At 37.1% G+C, this 14,137-nt stretch overlaps 1 protein-coding gene across 1 annotated transcript in view; it reads left to right on the top strand.

Moving 5' to 3' along the window:
- LOC127871587 (uncharacterized) overlaps positions 1-14,137 on the top strand; it is a 43,751-nt gene that overhangs the window by 17,412 nt on the left and 12,202 nt on the right. The window contains exons 4-10 of the mRNA XM_052414661.1: positions 1,047-1,313; positions 4,421-4,954; positions 7,641-7,694; positions 8,480-8,549; positions 10,738-10,896; positions 11,551-11,672; positions 13,985-14,062. Of these exons, the coding sequence (XP_052270621.1) occupies positions 4,564-4,954; positions 7,641-7,694; positions 8,480-8,549; positions 10,738-10,896; positions 11,551-11,672; positions 13,985-14,062 (874 nt within the window). The 5' untranslated portion in view covers positions 1,047-1,313; positions 4,421-4,563. The remainder of the gene's footprint in view (positions 1-1,046; positions 1,314-4,420; positions 4,955-7,640; positions 7,695-8,479; positions 8,550-10,737; positions 10,897-11,550; positions 11,673-13,984; positions 14,063-14,137) is intronic.

Genomic DNA, 14,137 nt, shown 5'->3' with positions numbered 1-14,137 from the left:
CATTAAACTTCATAGGTACATTGATCATGACTCGCAGATGACCCCTATTGATTTTGAGGTCACTAGGTCAAAGGTCAAGGTCACGGTGACCCGAAATAGTAAAATGGTTTCCGGATGATAACTCAAGAACGCTTAGGCCTAGGATCATGAAACTTGATAGGTAGATTGATCATGACTCGCAGATGACCCCTATTGATTTTCAGGTCACAAGGTCAAAGGTCAAGGTCACAGTGACCCAAAATAGTAAAATGGTTTCCGGATGATAACTCAAGAACGCTTAGGCCTAGGATCATGAAACTTGATAGGTAGATTGATCAAGACTGGCAGATGACCCCTATTGATTTTGAGGTCACTAGGTCAAAGGTCAAGGTCACAGTGACCCGAAATAGTAAAATGGTTTCCGGATGATAACTCAAGAACGCTTAGGCCTAGGATCATGAAACTTGATAGGTAGATTGATCATGACTCGCAGATGACCCCTATTGATTTTCAGGTCACTAGGTCAAAGGTCAAGGTCACGATGACCCGAAATAGTAAAATGGTGTCCGGATGATAACTCAAGAATGCTTATGGCTAGGATCATGAAACTTCATAGGTACATCGATCATGACTGGCAGATGACCCCTATTGATTTTCAGGTCACTAGGTCAAAGGTCAAGGTCACGGTGACAAAAAAACATATTCACACAATGGCTCTCACTACAACGGAGAGCCCATATGGGGGGCATGCATGTTTTACAAACAGCCCTTGTTAATAAATGGGTTAAATTTTAACATAAATGTAATAAAGTTTTCAGTATTTATTACACTGTGTTTTGTTTTTTTGTTTGTATAGAATATTTCCCCTTTTAATAGAATTTGGATCTATGCTGATGAAACATTTTACATTAACATTTATTTCAATTATATAACTAATTTTCATGTGATATTTTCTAATTTGGTTAGTTTGGGGTTCACACTGACTATTGTCAACATAGCAACATTTTAGCTTTTTGTGCTTATTAAGCTTGCATAATTAACAGTTCAACACTATTTTGTTTGTTTAGCTCTACACAAGGAGTTCACTGTTCAGCTGGACGACTCATACGCCGTAGAGAACACCGAGGCAACCTTCACCTGCAAGGTCAATGATGATGAGGCCAAGGTCGTCTGGACACTTGACCACAAGCCTCTGCCTGAGTCTGACAAGTACAGGGTGGGACACGATGGCGTGACACACACGCTCACTATCGCAGGCCTTACATCCACTGATAAATGTGAGGTCACAGCAACATTTGGCGATACGTCCACATCAGCAAGACTTGTCGTTGAAGGTGATTGAACTTTTTTTTTTAGGATTTGAAGACATCTTTTAAAACTGTCTATGTTGAATATTAAGAATTTTCTAAAATACGGATTCCTGCAGTTGTGTGCCTTATGCAGAAAAGCTGAAACTAAATAAATTGAGCACATTAATATATTAATAGTGAACATTCATTTAGATTCATTTGATGCGCTATTTGAAGAAATAAAAACTGATAATGGTTATAAATGATGAACTTTTTTTTCATTAGTATAATCACATAATATCATCATCATAGTAATGAACTTTTCTTTGTATATTGCAGATGTCTCCGCCGACTTCACAGCACCATTGTCGGACGTGTCTGTATTGGAGAGGTCCAATGCAGAATTCACATTCGAGCTGTCCAAGCCTGTTGACAAAGTACGCTGGTTCTTGGACAACGTGGAACTACGACCAAACAAGCAAATGGAATTCGTAGATGACGGAAAAACCCACAAACTTATCATTCGAGACGTTGAAGTTACCGATGAGGGACAGATATCAGTGTTGATTGGAAATAAAAAATCCAGCGCAGCACTGTTCGTACAGGAATTGTCACCTGACTTTGTCAAGCCCCTGAGAGACGTCACCGTGAAAGAACGTGGCGTCGCTGAGTTCATCACGGAAGTTAACAAAGAAGGAATAACTGTAAAGTGGTTTGTTCAGAACAAGGAAATCGAAGAAGACGAGAAGTACGAGATATACGCTGAAGGTCGCACTCACAGACTGGTAGTCAAGGACGCTGTGTTTCCAGATGCTGGAGAGATCATGGCCAGAGTGGAAGGCAAAACATTGAAAGCCAACCTCACAGTTGAAGGTAAATCATTTAACCCTTTGCATGCTGGGAAATTTGTCCTCTGCTAAAATGTGGTCTGCTGAGTTTCTAAAATTAGCATTTTCTTTGATTTTTTCAAAGAATACTATAAGAATAGCAAACAGTTAGGATCCTGATGAGACGCCACGTTTTGTGGCGTCTCATCTGGATCCAAACTGTTTGCAAAGGCCTTCAAAATTAGGTTCCAGCACTGAAAGAGTTAATGTATTCATGCTATTTACCCTATACCACTGAGATACGTATTTTGACGCATTTGTAGTCCCATAGAAAGTTAAATTTCATAAAATACCTTTCTTACTTAATTCAAGTTTTAAGGCTTCATTTCCAACCCTAAGATACTGATTAGCATCAAACAGCATAAACCCTGAACAGACTGCGAGTTACTTGCAGGCTGTTCTGGTTTTATGCTGTTTGCACAAAGTCATTTTCACTTTGCCTCTGAGTGGGATTGGGTTAATGTATTCATGTTATTGATTACTTGAGATGCCATTCATCAAGTTCTAGTTAAAAACCAAAGTTAAAGCTTAACATATAAAACTATTCAAAGATTTGATATTTTAAGATGACCATTTAAAAAAAAATAAAGTGATGGTAAACCTAAAAGTTGAAGGTAAAATAACTATTTTGAGATATTCAGCTATTTAAGACGCCATTCTTGTGAATAAATGTAGACAATCTTAATATTTATGCCCCCCTTCCAAGAAGAGGGGGTATATTGCTTTGCTCATGTCAGTCGGTCGGTCGGTCCTTCCGTCCGTCCACCAGGTGGTTGTCAGGCGATAACTCAAGAACGCTTGGGCCTAGGATCATGAAACTTCATAGGTACATTGATCATGACTTGCAGATGAAACCTATTGATTTTGAGGTCACTTGGTCAAAGGTAAAGGTCACGGTGACCCGAAATAGTAAAATGGTTTCCGGATGATAACTCAAGAACGCTTGATCATGAAACTTGATAGGTAGATTGATCATGACTCGCAGATCACCCCTATTGATTTTCAGGTCACTAGGTCAAAGGTCAAGGTCACGATGACTCGAAATAGTAAAATGGTTTCCGGATGATAACTGAAGAACGCTTATTCTTTGGATCATGAAACTTGATAGGTAGATTGATCATGACTCGCAGATGACCCCTATTTATTTTCAGGTCACTAGGTCAAAGGTCAAGGTCACGGTGACCCGAAATAGTAAAATGGTGTCCGGATGATAACTCAAGAATGCTTATGGCTAGGATCATGAAACTTCATAGGTACATTGATCATGACTGGCAGATGACCCCTATTGATTTTCAGGTCACTAGGTCAAAGGTCAAGGTCACAGTGACAAAAAACATATTCACACAATGGCTCTCACTACAACGGAGAGCCCATATGGGGGGCATGCATGTTTTACAAACAGCCCTTGTTAATAAATGGGTTAAATTTTAACATAAATGTAATAAAGTTTTCAGTATTTATTACACTGTGTTTTGTTTTTTTGTTTGTATAGAATATTTCCCCTTTTAATAGAATTTGGATCTATGCTGATGAAACATTTTACATTAACATATATTTCAATTATATAACTAATTTTCATGTGATATTTTCTAATTTGGTTAGTTTGGGGTTCACACTGACTATTGTCAACATAGCAACATTTTAGCTTTTTGTGCTTATTAAGCTTGCATAATTAACAGTTCAACACTATTTTGTTTGCTTAGCTCTACACAAAGAGTTCACAGTTCAGCTGGACGACTCATACGCCGTAGAGAACACCGAGGCAACCTTCACCTGCAAGGTCAATGATGATGAGGCCAAGGTCGTCTGGACACTTGACCACAAGCCTCTGCCTGAGTCTGACAAGTACAGGGTGGGACACGATGGCGTGACACACACGCTCACTATCGCAGGCCTTACATCCACTGATAACTGTGAGGTCACAGCAACATTTGGCGATACGTCCACATCAGCAAGACTTGTCGTTGAAGGTGATTGAACTTTTTTTTTTAGGATTTGAAGACATCTTTTAAAACTGTCTATGTTGAATATTAAGAATTTTCTGAGATACGGATTCCTGCAGTTGTGTGCCTTATGCAGAAAAGCTGAAACTAAATAAATTGAGCACATTAATATATTAATAGTGAACATTCATTTAGATTCATTTGATGCGCTATTTGAAGAAATAAAAACTGATAATGGTTATAAATGATGAACTTTTTTTTTCATTAGTATAATCACATAATATCATCATCATAGTAATGAACTTTTCTTTGTATATTGCAGATGTCTCCGCCGACTTCACAGCACCATTGTCGGACGTGTCTGTATTGGAGAGGTCCAATGCAGAATTCACATTCGAGCTGTCCAAGCCTGTTGACAAAGTACGCTGGTTCTTGGACAACGTGGAACTACGACCAAACAAGCAAATGGAATTCGTAGATGACGGAAAAACCCACAAACTTATCATTCGAGACGTTGAAGTTACCGATGAGGGACAGATATCAGTGTTGGTTGGAGATAAAAAATCCAGCGCAGCACTGTTCGTACAGGAATTGTCACCTGACTTTGTCAAGCCCCTGAGAGACGTCACCGTGAAAGAACGTGGCGTCGCTGAGTTCATCACGGAAGTTAACAAAGAAGGAATAACTGTAAAGTGGTTTGTTCAGAACAAGGAAATCGAAGAAGACGAGAAGTACGAGATATACGCTGAAGGTCGCACTCACAGACTGGTAGTCAAGGACGCTGTGTTACCAGATGCTGGAGAGATCATGGCCAGAGTGGAAGGCAAAACATTGAAAGCCAACCTCACAGTTGAAGGTAAATCATTTAACCCTTTGCATGCTGGGAAATTTGTCCTCTGCTAAAATGTGGTCTGCTGAGTTTCTAAAATTAGCATTTTCTTTGATTTTTTCAAAGAATACTATAAGAATAGCAAACAGTTAGGATCCTGATGAGAGGCCACGTTCTGTGGCAAAGGCCTTCAAAATTAGGTTCCAGCACTGAAAGAGTTAATGTATTCATGCTATTTACCCTATACCACTGAGATACGTATTTTGACGCATTTGTAGTCCCATAGAAAGTTAAATTTCATAAAATACCTTTCTTACTTAATTCAAGTTTTAAGGCTTCATTTCCAACCCTAAGATACTGATTAGCATCAAACAGCATAAACCCTGAACAGACTGCGAGTTACTTGCAGGCTGTTCTGGTTTTATGCTGTTTGCACAAAGTCATTTTCACTTTGCCTCTGAGTGGGATTGGGTTAATGTATTCATGTTATTGATTACTTGAGATGCCATTCGTAAAGTTCTAGTTAAAAACCAAAGTTAAAGCTTAACATATAAAACTATTCAAAGATTTGATATTTTAAGATGACCATTTGAAAAAAAATAAAGTGATGGTAAACCTAAAAGTTGAAGGTAAAATAACTATTTTGAGATATTCAGCTATTTAAGACGCCATTCTTGTAAATAAATGTAGACAATCTTAATATTTATGCCCCCCTTCCAAGAAGAGGGGGTATATTGCTTTGCTCCTGTCAGTCGGTCGGTCGGTCGGTCCTTCCGTCCGTCCACCAGGTGGTTGTCAAACGATAACTCTAGAACGCTTGGGCCTAGGATCATGAAACTTCATAGGTACATTGATCATGACTTGCAGATGAGACCTATTGATTTTGAGGTCACTAGGTCAAAGGTCAAGGTCACGGTGACCCGAAATAGTAAAATGGTTTCCGGATGATAACTCAATAACGCTTTTGCCTAGGATCATAAAACTTGATAGGTAGATTGATCATGACTCGCAGATGACCCCTATTGATTTTCAGGTCACTAGGTCAAAGGTCAAGGTCACGATGACCCGAAATAGTAAAATGGTTTCCGGATGATAACTGAAGAACGCTTATTCCTTGGATCATGAAACTTGATAGGTAGATTGATCATAACTCGCAGATGACCCCTATTGATTTTCAGGTCACTAGGTCAAAGGTCAAGGTCACGGTGACCCGAAATAGTAAAATGGTGTCCGGATGATAACTCAAGAATGCTTATGGCTAGGATCATGAAACTTCAGGTCAAAGGTCAAGGTCACAGTGACAAAAAACATATTCACACAATGGCTCTCACTACAACGGAGAGCCCATATGGGGGGCATGCATGTTTTACAAACAGCCCTTGCAGGTTTTTTTTTGGCCCGATTTTATAGCCGAAATGTTCCCAATCCCAAAAAGTATACTTTTTTTCGAAAATGTAGGAAAAAAATCCCAATTTCCCAAAAAAAAAAAAAAAATTAAATTTTTTTTTTTTTTTTTTTTTTTTTTTTTTTAGAAAGAAGTGTCTTATGCGTATTTTTTCTCAATTTTAATTCAATTACATCTAACAAAGTATTTTATGATTTTGCTCTTTTAATTCTAATGATTAGAAAGTGTTATATCAAATTTAGTATTTCCCTAATTAGTGGACTTTTCATGTGGAAAAAAAAGGCTAATGAATTAATTTTCCCAATTTCATGAAAATGCCGATAAAATTCCCAATTCCAAAGCCATGGGCTATCTTCCCAAAAAGTGGAAAAAAAAACCTGCCTTGTTAAGGTTTTGCATTTTGTCATTTTATTTATCCGACCGAACTGAGGGATGTGTTTTACTTATGCTCACTGTCAATAAAATTGAAAGGAGGCAATTTATTTTCCAACTTGTTCACAGTTTCCTGGTTCACGTGCTGTAATCAATGATGTATATAGTTTGGACATTTATGCCTGATACAAATTGGCTTGAATTATATCTAAGATTTTGTTAGATACTATGGTACGCAGTTAGCTCTTAAACTAATTAACCCGTTGTCTGAAAAAAATATAGTCTGTCAAGTGCATGTCTGATAAATTGACGACGATCAACAATAATCCACATCAATACATTCCAAAATGGCGTCCTGTAGACCGCTTTATCAACCGTGTCCGAAGATATCAAGAATATGAAAACCTTGAGTATGCCAATGTAAGAAAAAATAAAAAATATTTTGCAAAAAAATCATGGGCGTCCGAACGTTCAGGGTGTCCGAATTCTAGGGGTGATTACGGTATATTCAATGTAATGTATGAAATAAACAGATTCTGCAGAGTTCAACTTTTAGTTGACATAATGATGGTTTCCCTTTGAATTTTAGTGAAAGAAATTGTAACCAAGAAAGTATTCTGTATTGGCAATTTCTTGTTTTATCACAATGATTTCGTGTAGGTATATGTAGATTGATGGGTTAATCTGTCGCCTTACAATAATGAGATTACGGTACATTAGTTTTTTGCAGAGGATTCTAAAAATAATTGTGGGAAATAGAACAATTTCTCAAAATGAGCTATTTCTCTTTATTCCACAATGATTTATATCCTTCCAAAGCAATTTCTTCATATTCTTTTACAATTGTAATCGTTGTCTGCAAACTCTTTCAAATTTCCAAAGAATTTATTTTGTGAAATTGTTAAAATGCCTTATCTAGATTTTATTTTGATACAGATGGAGTTGAAGATGTCAGTGACAAATCTTTATCTACAGATAATGCAAAGATTGGTAAGTTGATGCATTTATTCTGTTGAGTGTTTACTCATTTTACTTTAAGTCAATGATTATGTAGAAGCAGAACAATGTTATATTCTTGTGGCGTTTACTGTATAAGGGACATTTTAATAGATTTCCAGCAAACCCTTTTATTAAATTAACCTAAGTAAAGACATTTTAATGGTTAAAAAAAGATGATTTGTAAAAACTAATCACCCACGGTCAATTGTGACAACGAAATAAACTGCTCATTGCAGTTTTTAGGCTAAATTGGCCATAGGCCAGCGGGGCTTATGTCATGATCCTGTGTCTGTCGTGCGTGCATGTGTTAACTTTTTCTTCAAACATCTCTCCTAAAGTTCTGGTCCAATTTTGATCAAACTTCACATTGATGTTCCTGGGGTGACCCTCTTTCAAATTTGTTCAAAGCATGCCCCTGGGGTTTAAATTGACCCTGCCCCAGGGGTCACAATATTGAAAATAGGCTGATATAGGGCCTATTTTGTGAACACTTTAAAAATCTTCCTGTCCACAACAGTGGAGCCTAGGGCTACCAAATTTGGTATGTAGCATTATATGTTGAGTGACAATGGTGCTTCTGTTGCTGTCTAGTGATGGTTAGTTAAAAGGATCATCATTCATATGCTTTCAGACTGGTACATGTAAGTTCAGTTCCTTACACAAATTGTCATTGTAGTACTATAGAATTCAAAACATTGTATGTATGACATATTCCTGTATCATACGTTAAATCAACTGACAATTCCGTTTCATATTATACCTCATCATTTATTCAGATGATGATGATATGGTTGAGGACTCTGCGAGTGATATTTCGGAGGAAGTACCCTATTTTCAAGCTTTACGGTGAGTATTATTATGTGCTAATTTCTGCTAAAAGCTTGAAACTGTCTTTTGATAGTTTTCTGTTTATGCATCCATCTGTCACAAATTTTGCCTCTACAATATTTCTTTTAGGTATGACGAGTGGAGCCTATAACTGATATTTAATTTGAAAATTTATGGTTGATTCTCAAGTGAACAAAATAGGACAAGCGAGGCACTCTCATTATTATATCTGCCACAGAACAAAGTTGTAAAGGGGTGTATACTAGTTTCAGGTTGCTGACATTGCTTTCACAATGAATGCACAAAATTCATATGGGTCTTCTTTATCCATAATGTTGAATTATTTCGAATAAAATAAAAAACAATATCAATATAATTTTGATGAGTGTTCTGGATGGCTTGTCTATCAAAGCATTTGATAAAATGTGTTCACCAATTTTTATTTAAGAGAAATGTATTTTCTGGATGTTTTTTATGCCCCCCAAAAATATTTTGGGGGCATATAGTTTTTAGACTTGTCCGTCTGTCAGTCCGTCTGTCAGTCTGCTCGCCGGTACCTGTCTGGAGCATAACACAAAAACTATAAGAGGTATCGACACCAAAATTCATAGGTAGATAGATCGCAATGAGGAGAGGTGCAGTGTACAAGAACCATAACTCCCATTTGAATAATTTAGGAGTTATTGCCCTTTGTTATTTTTCATACTACAATATTTCCGGAGCAAAACACAAAAACTATAGGTAGATAGATCTTGATGAGGAATATTGCATTGTACAAGAATCATTACTCCCTTTTAATTATTTAGGAGTTATTGCCCTTTGTTATTTTTCATACTAACATTTTGTCTGGAGCATAACACATAAACTATAAGAGATATCAACAATAAACTTCATAGGTAGATAGATCTTGATGAGGAATAGTGTAGTGTACATGAATCCATAACTCCCCTTTGAATAATTAAGTAGTTATTGCCCTTTGTAATTTTTCATACTTAAATTTTGTCCCGAGCAAAACACAAAAACTACAAGAGATATCGGCACCAAACTTCATAGGTAGATAGATCTCGATGAGGAATAGTGCAGTGTTCAATAACCATAACTACCATAAGCATAATTTAGGAATGATTGTCCTTTGTTATTTTTCAATTTTTAAATGTCCAGAGAATAACACAAAAAATGTTTAGTTTAAACATATTTATTTTACATCGATTGTGAAACAAGTTCTAACAACTTAGATCAATCACTGTCGATTCTGCTTCCTGGATACATCACCAGTACTCGCCCCAAAATGTGCATTGTGAAAAGTTGCAAAGGTTGATCCCCCTCACCACAAATTTGAACCCACGACCTTCGGATCTGGAGTCCGTCGTTCTACCCCACGAACACTGTCCTCTACAAAAACTGTTAGGGGTATCAACACGAAATGTCATAGGTTAATAGATCTTGATGAGGAGAAGTGCAGTGTACAAGAACCATAACTCCCACTTGCATAATTTGGGAGTTAGTGCCCTTAGTTCTTTTTCATACTTAAATTGGTCTTGAGCATAACACCAAAAATATAAGAGGAATCAACACCAAACATCTTCATACCCTTCAAATTTTACTACCAATGATTTCCTTTGGGGGCGTATGTCACGTTTTGTGACACTTTTCTTGTTCGTCTTGCAACATGCTACTATTGAAAACCTTGTGACAAAAGGATAAATTGCTCTTAAGTAGCAATTTATCCTTTTGTCACAATGTTTTCAAGGTCAAATGATTTACAAAGCAGTAATTATAAAATGTTGATAACAATAGCAATTTGAAAACATTCATTCAAAGTTATTTGCTGCATGATGTTACCTTTACAGACCCAAGGTCAGAAATACATGCCCCAAGATCCTTATTTATACTTGGCCATTCGATGTTTGGTGTTAGTTCGCTTAAACTCTTTAACTTTGGTGATTGCAGACGAATTTGTTGCATCTTGTATCCGACAGCATTTAAAAATCTTGTAACAAAGGGAGAAATTGCTCATCATGAGCAATTTCTCTATTTGTGACAACATTTTCAAGGGCTGATAGTGTATATAATTTCATATCAAAATTTTTTATTTGGAAAAGAAAAAATAATAAGTCCTCTGCTGCAAATTGTAACAGGTATGAATGAGTTAAAGCTCTTTTGAATGATTCATTGGGTTGAATGTAAATCTCTTTTCACATTTCAGTGGAGATAGATTGGAGAGGTCATCCTCAGCTTTAATGTCAATTAGGAGGTCATGGGTCAATAAAAGGTCAAGGACGGATTTCAAGAAAGAGGAGTCTGGTGTGACTGAACCTCGTCGATTCAAGAGACGAAGATTGGACAAAGTGGAAGAGTCCCAGAAGTAAATTTTTCAACCTCTTTATGCCCGGGTAGGAGGGCATATAGCAATCTGACTGTCCATCCGTCTGTCTGTCTGTTCGGTGTTCATTTTCCGGAGCTTTTTATGCCCCCCCAAAAAATTTTTGGGAGCATATAGTTTTTAGACCGTCCGTCAGTTCGTCCGTCCGTCCGTCCGGTACCTTGTCCGGAGTATAACACAAAAACTATAGGAGGTATCAACACCAAACTTCATAGGTAGATAGATCATGATCAGGAGAGGTGCAGTGTACAAGAACCATAACTCCCATTTGAATAATTTAGGAGTTATTGCCCTTTGTTATTTTTCATACTTAAATTTTGTCCGGAGCAAAACACAAAAACTATGAGAGATATCAACACCAAACTTCATAGGAAGATAGATTTAGATGAGCTAATATTTTAGAAAAACCTTGTGTGCCCTCTAGTTGTCCAATTAGAATGTATATTTCAATGAAATCAAACCATCCTATGATAACTCAGGTGAGCGATACAGGGCCATCATGGTCCTTTTGTTTCGGTGTTCTAATGTATTGAAATATTTCATTCAAATTGTTATTCCGCTGCTTTTTGAAGACATCTGATAGAAAGGATAACAAAATGAGACTCATTTTTAACAAATGAATTGTATGTACTTCAGTTATGCTTTAGAGGACAATTCTGATACAGAGATGGATGTCTCAGATAATGATCCAGACTACAAACCTGACTGTGATGTGAGTTCTGACAGTGATTCAAGGGATACAGAGTTAGCGATTCATGGTAAATATGCATTCAATATGTTGGGTTGATTTTCTGTATAAGTCAGCAAGAGATCATCATTTAACCAAAATATTAACTTGCAGAAGTAAGAATTCTGTCATAACATCATTATTAATAACCTGTCAATAAGCTGTTTTTGGTGATGTAACGATCCACATGCTTTAGCTTCGATGTCATTCTGAATCTTCCTTGTGCTACTTTGCCTTTTTACACATTTTCAATGCAAAACTAAGGAATCACTGGTGAGTGAAGTCGTAACTAGTCCCCTACTGGTGGGGACTTTAGGTTTGCCCTCCGTCTGTCCGTCCATCCAAAAATGTGTTTATGTTAAGACTATTAAAGGTTTGATTGATGAAACTTTGTATGTGGACAGATGGCAATATGTGTATTGTTATCCCCCACCAAAGGCGAGGGGGTTATAGTATTAGCGTTGTCCTTCCGTCAGTCTGAGATATATCTTTACCTTTATCTCCATAATCAATCATTGGAATTCAACAAAATTGTACAGAAGTGTTTCTTACCATAATGCGCCGAAATGATTTTTATATCCCCCACTATAGTAGTGGGGGACATATTGTTTTTGCCCTGTCTGTTGGTTGGTTGGTCTGTTGGTTGGTTTGCGCCAACTTTAACATTTGCAATAACTTTTGCAATATTGAAGATAGCAACTTGATATTTGGCATGCATATTTATCTCATGGAGCTGCACATTTTGAGTGGTGAAAGGTCAAGGTCATCCTTCAAGGTCAAATGTCAAATATATGGGTCAAAATTGCTCATTTAATGTACACTTTTGCAGTATTTCAATATTCAAGATAGCAACTTGATATTTGGCATGCATAAGTATCTCATGGATCTGCACATTTTGAGTGGTGAAAGGTCAAGGTCATCCTTCAAGGTCAGAGGTCAAATATATGTGGCCAAAATCGCTCATTTTATGAGTACTTTTGCAATATTGAAGATAGCAACTTGATATTTGGCATGCATGTGTATCTCATGGAGCTGCACATTTTGAGTGGTGAAAGGTCAAGGTCATCCTTCAAGGTCAGAGGTCAAATATATGTGGCCCAAATCGCTTGTTTTATGAATACTTTTGCAATATTGAAGATAGCAACTTGATATTTGGCATGCATGTGTATCTCATGAAGCTGCACATTTTGAGCGGTGAAAGGTCAAGGTCATCCTTCAAGGTCAAATATATGGGTCAAAATTGCTCATGTAATGTCACTTCTGCAATATTGAAGCTAGCAATTTTATATTTGAAATGCATGTGTATCTCATGGAGCTGCACATTTTGAGTGGTGAAGGGTCAAGGTCAAGGTCATCCTTCAAGGTCAAACGTCATATAGGGGGACATTGTGTTTCACAAACACATCTTGTTTTTTTTTAAATTCGATTCACGATGACTGACTGGTGGCCATTTTGTCTTTGAATTTTGCGTTCTTTTGTCGGTCATCAACTATATCTTCATAACCAATCAACGGAATTCAACAAAATGTTACAGAAGTGTTTCCTACCATAATGGGCCGAAATGATTTTATTTTTTTAATTCGATTCACGATGGCTGACTGACGGCCATTTTATCTTTGAATTTCACATTCTTTTATCAGTTGTGCAATATTGAAGATAGCAACTTGATATTTGGCATGCATGTGTATCTCATGCAGCTGAACATTTTGAGTGGTGAAAGGTCAAGGTCATCATTCAAGGTCAAAGGTCAAATACCTACTGGGGGCCATAACTTTTGCAATATTGAAGATAGCAACTTGATATTTGGCATGCATGTGTATCTCATGCAGCTGCATATTTTGAGTGGTAAAAGGTCAAGGTCATCCTTCAAGGTCAAAAACTTTAACCTTGCTCATAACTTTTGTAATATTGAACTTGATATTTGGCATGCATGTCTATCTCATGGACCTGCACAATTTGAGTGGTGAAAGGTTGAGGTCATCATTCAAGGTCAAAGTGGTAATGGGGGCATAGCGGTTTCACGAACGCATCTTGTTTAAGACTAACACAGTCCAACCGCCAGCCCCAAAATAAATGGGATTATGGTCATTGCCATAATCCTGATTAAAAAATATGGCATCTGCTTTTTATTGTCTGCTGCAAACTCATCACAGCTACAAATGAGTTAAAAACATAATTGAGAAAAGGCACAACGCTTCACATACAACTTTTCTTTTAGTTCTGCACCCATTTATAAACATAATTTATTCGGCGGGGGATATCAGTTCAAATGAACTTGTTTTAAAAAAATTGTTTTTAGGTGCCCTTTATGCCCTGTATACTACTCAACTTTATATTTAACAGACTCATCTGAAGGTAAAGACAAACAAGCTGAAGAGCAGGTCCACCATGTGTCAAGTTCTGTTCTCGATACAAAACCAAGTGAGTAAGGTTTTTCTATCATTCTATCATTATTAGTCCCCTACCGGTTTCACCGGAGGGGACATATGGTTTGCG

The sequence above is a fragment of the Dreissena polymorpha genome, chromosome 3, assembly GCF_020536995.1.
Source record: "Dreissena polymorpha isolate Duluth1 chromosome 3, UMN_Dpol_1.0, whole genome shotgun sequence".
In the NCBI taxonomy this organism is placed as follows: domain Eukaryota; kingdom Metazoa; phylum Mollusca; class Bivalvia; order Myida; family Dreissenidae; genus Dreissena; species Dreissena polymorpha.
This window is presented reverse-complemented; position numbering and strand designations above follow the sequence as displayed.